Raw genomic sequence first — 5,640 nt, 5'->3', positions numbered from 1 at the left:
ATCGATGGGGAAAAGGCAGACTGACATAAACCTTTTAAAACAACGGAAACAATTTCTGCATTCTGATTGTTGAAATGTAAAAGTGCTGTGTTGCTCTATCACMCCCGTTTCATACCGGACCACTTACAGCTCCGTGTTAACGCCATAAAATGAACGCTACGAAATACAGTTTTAGCAAGGTGCTCAAAGTCTAAACTGGTATTGTTGTGACTGTAAGGTGTAAAGTTTACCTTTGACCAAACGCCCCCCAAAGTAATCCCAGTGACCCCCTTTTGTAAAAATGTCCGCCAGCTTCCCGTCTTGTCCTCTTTCCTCTAGCCATGCCCAGCGCCACTTGTTTTTAATTCCTTTCTCAAGTAAACATGTTTCTTTACCGGGTCAGACAAACTCCATCTTCTTTCATATCACATTTGATTTAACCGCCGAACCGAACACATGCGCTTCTTTTCTACAAACCGTTTTACAGTCATTGGTCAAGAACACGGGAGCTAGAATCTGATTGGCAGACATCTTTGTAGACGGAGCTCTTTAAGCCCAGACACTACAGTTTGGTTGAGGCGGACCATTTGGTCAAAAGCCGTAAATCCGGCCCCCGGTTGGAGCTCTTTAAGCCCTGCATAAAATTTGAAGGTTTCCCTCCTTACTGTGCATCGGCTGCTGATACAGATTCAGCTCTGAATGAGGTTTAGTCACATGATCAGGATGATCCAGTTTTACTGAGTTTTCAGTGTGAACACACATTATGACTGAAGATGCAACACCAGATCAGAGGACAGAGTTCAGACCCGCCTTTCAGCTTCTCCACCACTGAGATGCATCCTGCTGGTAACAACATGAAACCAGTGGCTGCAGGCAACAGCTGCTAGCTGCAGGCTGTCAGGTGGTAGTTTGTGTTAGTCTTTGTTTTTGGCCTGGTGGGACTGGTGGTCCTGTTTTCACTTTTCTTTTGCAGTAGATTAACTTTTTGACTTTTGTACGGTACAAGAAGAGGCTTCGATTGGATTGTATAGAATTGGCCTCTGCATGTCTACATGCTGGCCACCATCTCTGCCTTCTAGCTTCCATCTCATCCCAGTTTTCCATGTCTGGCATATCACCATTCATTTTATCTTTTAAACTGGTTCCATTGGTCCTGTGTCCAGACAGAGGGATAATCAGTAGCCCAGCATCATGACCTGTTTGTTCTGAAGATCCTGCAGCTTCCACTTCTCTTCCTAACMTGGCGCCTCCTCACCCTGACTCTCATACTGACAGGAGGAACCACAGAGCTCTGTTAGGTTARAGCTCATCTTCTGAAGTTGGGATGTTTTTCCTCCAACAGGTTCCAGAGGAATCACCTCAAACCAGATGCTGGACTGGATTTTATTTCTGTCATTTGTGAATGTTAGAGCCTCATTTTCAACAGTGGAGCTATAAAGGTTGAAAAAAGGTTATTATTTTGGAGAAAATCTCATCAACATTTGTCTTAACAGAGACATATGCAAGCAAAAGTTACTTGAGGAAGATTTTCCCTTTATTTCATCTTTGTAATCCATTTGTAACCTGTTTAATATTCCACTGATCGGTGGAATATTAAACAGAGGAGCGGCTGTCTGCTGTAAAGAATCAACAGGTTCACTGTGCAGCTGTGACTGATTAGTTTTTCAAGAACAATCTAAAACTTTCTCCCCATTTCATATTGTTTCTGAACTCTTAGTGCTTTACTAGAGCAGGGCTGGCTACCCAGCTGAAATTAATTTAAACTACTAGCAGCCAAAGCACCGTGTCCGGCTAATATCTGCACCAACAGTAAGACAAACAATGATGCATATAAGAGGCATTAGTTTATAAAAGTCCAGGCAAACGTAAATTTACCATTTTAAAAACAAAAAGCAGCAGCAGGATGTAACTTCATAACCTCATTTTCTAAGCAGAATCTCAGAGCAAATAAAAGAGAAATTACGTTGTGTAAAACAAGAAATAGATCACAGCAGCCAAGTGGAAAAATTCACTCTGACGTGGATCGTAATTATGAAACAGATTTGTACCATTTGTTCTGTGGGTTATTTATGTGGATTGGTGCCATTTAAACGGCTGTAAAGCGAAGGTTTTGGACCGCAGTGAAGTTACTTTCAAGTTGGATATTCGATATTTGAGCTCCGGGGAGTAAGCGGCGTTTAGCTAAAGGTTGATCCGATTTATGAACGCTAATGTCGGCCAGAGGTTCTCCACCTGCTCCCGGCCGCAGCGCCGAAGGTTCACTTAGGAACCGTCAACAAATTACCGAACCAAACATTCCTGTCAAAAAAATGTTAATAAATGCCTTGAATTGTAACCGACTAACTAATTGTAAGTGCTAATTCATGCATGAGACATGAGACACAATATCATCTATTACATTTTAAAGTCATATACATTATTTTCAATAATTTTAATATTAAATAATATAATGTTCTCTTCAATAGCTTCATGTGACCCACTGACTCAGAATCACTTTAAAATAATTATTTAGTATTATTTAGTAGTAGATGAATGAAGGTCATCATCAACATGATCTGGATCAGAACCAGGAAGCTGCTGGTTCTGATCCAGAGACAAACTCTCACCTGGAGGAGGAAGAGGAGGAGGAGGAGAAACCTGGAGGCTGATGGTGCTGATCAGTTCCCCCACATGTTTTTCTGTATCAACTCGACATTCATACGTCCCGCTGTCATCAGTCGTCGTGTTCTTCAGAATCAGAGACACGTCTCCTTTCCTTAACTGATTACACAGCAGATCAACTCGGTCCCTGTARGATGGATGCTGGGCTCCRGGATCAAGCTGATTATCTTTGTACAGGAGGACAWGATCTGATGRTCYCAGATCGGTTCTCTTCCACTCTGCGATTCTGATGTTTAGCTGATCAGGATCTTTACATGGCAGAATGATGTTATCTCCAGGTTCAGCTTTGATTGCTGCGTTGTTCTGATCTGAAGGAGAGAAAACAGAGYAGAGAGGTCAGAGGTCAAACTGGACTTTAACTAGTATTAAGAGAATAAAATCAACTTCTGGCTCGTTATATTCTCTTGTGCTTCCGGATTCAATGAGGCCATGCGTGGAAACAAAAGCCACACAGAGTTAACAATCAATTTGTTGATTTTGTGTGAATTTCGACAATAATTATCAAGAAACTGGAGGGACCCATTTATATAATTTGGCAGTAAACAGATCAAAACTGCATTGATTTGATTGATAACATAATATTTAACCTCACTTAGTGTTTAGATCAGTGGTTCTTAACCTTTTTTGAGGTACCAAACCCACTAGTTTCATATGTGCGTTCACTGAACCCTTCTGTAGTGATAAATAAAATATGATTTCCCCCCCAAATTCAAGACATAGGGGTGACCCAACTAGACTTTAGTTGGGTCACCCCAAGATCACCAAGTCTTGTTAAAAGGTAAAGTCTCTGAGAACAGTTCTTCAAAATATAGTCAGTGTTTTCAGCAAAGCTGAGCCGACTGTCCAGAAACGGTATCTGTGATCGGCCCTCATGGGTGATCGGTATTGGTATGGGCAGAAAAAAACCTGGTTGGCACATCTCTAGTTTATAGTTTTATGAATTTAAAGTGGGAAGTGGACCAATCACAGCTGGCGCCTCTGTGCGTTACCTCCTGCGCTGCTGCTGCTTTATCTCCAAGTTTATCTCAGCGCGGATCCCGCGCCTCCTTTCACTCAAACTGGACAAAGGCTGACATGTAAGGATATTTACATCAACCCTGTGAGGAATTATGATTCCTTGGAGAAATCTATATCAAGTGTAACACGGGGGAAGAACCTGGATAGTGACCGAGGACGTGGCCTTATAGCCAACTGGTTGATTTCTCAAATTATGTTAGACAACCTATAGGGTCTCCCTATTAAAAGAACCCAGGTAGGTCTGGCTTCAAATGACAAAACAGAAGTTGTATACAAAATATATTTTATTTACTTACAATATTAAAAATAGACTTTATTCTTCAACTTTAAAAACCCAATAAAGCACAGCAATCTAGGACAGAAATTAGGAGAAATCTGAGATTTAAATAAAACCAACCACTTCAACCCAAATTAGCAGAAACACAAAATAACGTTAAGTAACAAGGACGACAAAAGAACAAAACATGAATCCCAAATTACACATAAAGTCCTAAAGAGCTGCTGTGAGTAAGTGCATCTGTAAAAAGGGGCCATCAAACTGTAGTTCTGGCTCTGATGTGCTGATGCTAAAGTCCTGGTTCTRAGGYGCCCTGACCAACCGGACCACACCATTCCGACCACCTAACAGAATATTAGCATAAACCATGCTACTAGCTGAGAGCATGTAAACACCAAGAAAACGAGAGCATAATAGGCAACAGCAGCAATCTGCAATACACAAAGAGACGATATAAGTTCCTGCTACGCTGCTAAACCCAGACGAGGAAGAACAAACTCCACCTTAATCAGTCACAACTGCACTAAAGGGAGATTCAGACCCTGTAGTGGCAATCCACCAACATAACCCAAAACACACAAATCACATCAGACGAATAACCCAGGGCCTGTTACAATCAACCTGATGAACACAGAACCAGCACTCACCCAACTAAAGGTCCACCTCCGACTGCAGGCAGCGACTGGAGAACCACAACCTGGTGACGAAGCTGAAGCTGGTTTCCAATTCCAGCTTCCAATAGCTAAAGGGCGATTCCACTTCATTTTTCACTACCTTCCGCATCTTTAATCAACTSTAGTTTAAAAACTACAACACCTAGACACTTGAAACTTGGACTGGATTATTCTCCTCTTCAAGCAGAATATTTAAAACCATGTTTGGGATTTGTGAAACTTTTTCCTCATTGGTGAAACTTCAATAAAGGTTGATTTTACCACTTTTTTGCATCTGGATCACACTAGAACTGGTCTAATTCCAAATCTGCAACACCTACTTCAAACCTGGGTCAGATTATTTTCAATTAATAGCAGAATATGTAAAATCATGTTTRGGATTTGTGAAGCTTTTTTCGGATTTGTGAAATTTCCAAAAAGTGCTGTACCACATTTTTTTTTATCTCGGCCACACGAAAACTGCTCTAATTMCAAATGTACAACTCCTAGACTCTTCAAACTTGGACTGGATTATTCTGCTCTAATAGTAGAATATTTATAACCATGTTTGTGAAACTTCACTTAACAGACACCTGCAAAAGATCTTTCCTTTACAATAACTCATTGAAAAATTCCTGAGTTACACCAACATTTTATTTCCCACTGGGATTAATAAAGTAGTTTTGAATTAGAAATTTAAAAAAACTTAATGGAACATGTATGAATAATATTCTGATCTTTGGTGAAGTTTCACAAATCACATAAAGGTTTCACAAATTCCAAACATGGATTGAAATATTCTGCTATTAGAGCACAATAATATAGTCCAGGTTTGAAGAGTCTATGTGTCGTAGTTTTGGAGATGGAGCAGCTCTCATGTGACCAAGATCTAAAAAACGTCCGAAATCAGCTTTTATTGCAGTTTCACAAATCAGAAAAATGTTTCACAAATCCCAAACATGGTTTTAAATATCCAGCTTGAAGAGGAGAATACAGGTTTGAAGAGTCAGAGTAGAGCCGCTGCTCCTCCACGTCGAGAGGAGCCAGTTGAGG

At 40.6% G+C, this 5,640-nt stretch overlaps 1 protein-coding gene across 1 annotated transcript in view; it reads right to left on the bottom strand.

Moving 5' to 3' along the window:
• Positions 1 to 5,640, bottom strand: part of LOC103460904 (uncharacterized) — a 13,290-nt gene that overhangs the window by 4,550 nt on the left and 3,100 nt on the right. The window contains exon 2 of the mRNA XM_017303531.1: positions 2,586 to 2,948. Within this exon, the coding sequence (XP_017159020.1) occupies positions 2,586 to 2,948 (363 nt within the window). The remainder of the gene's footprint in view (positions 1 to 2,585; positions 2,949 to 5,640) is intronic.

The sequence above is a fragment of the Poecilia reticulata genome, unplaced genomic scaffold (genome assembly GCF_000633615.1).
Source record: "Poecilia reticulata strain Guanapo unplaced genomic scaffold, Guppy_female_1.0+MT scaffold_333, whole genome shotgun sequence".
In the NCBI taxonomy this organism is placed as follows: Eukaryota; Metazoa; Chordata; class Actinopteri; order Cyprinodontiformes; family Poeciliidae; genus Poecilia; species Poecilia reticulata.
Note: the sequence above shows the minus strand (reverse complement) of the source record. Positions and strands in the feature narration are given on the sequence as shown.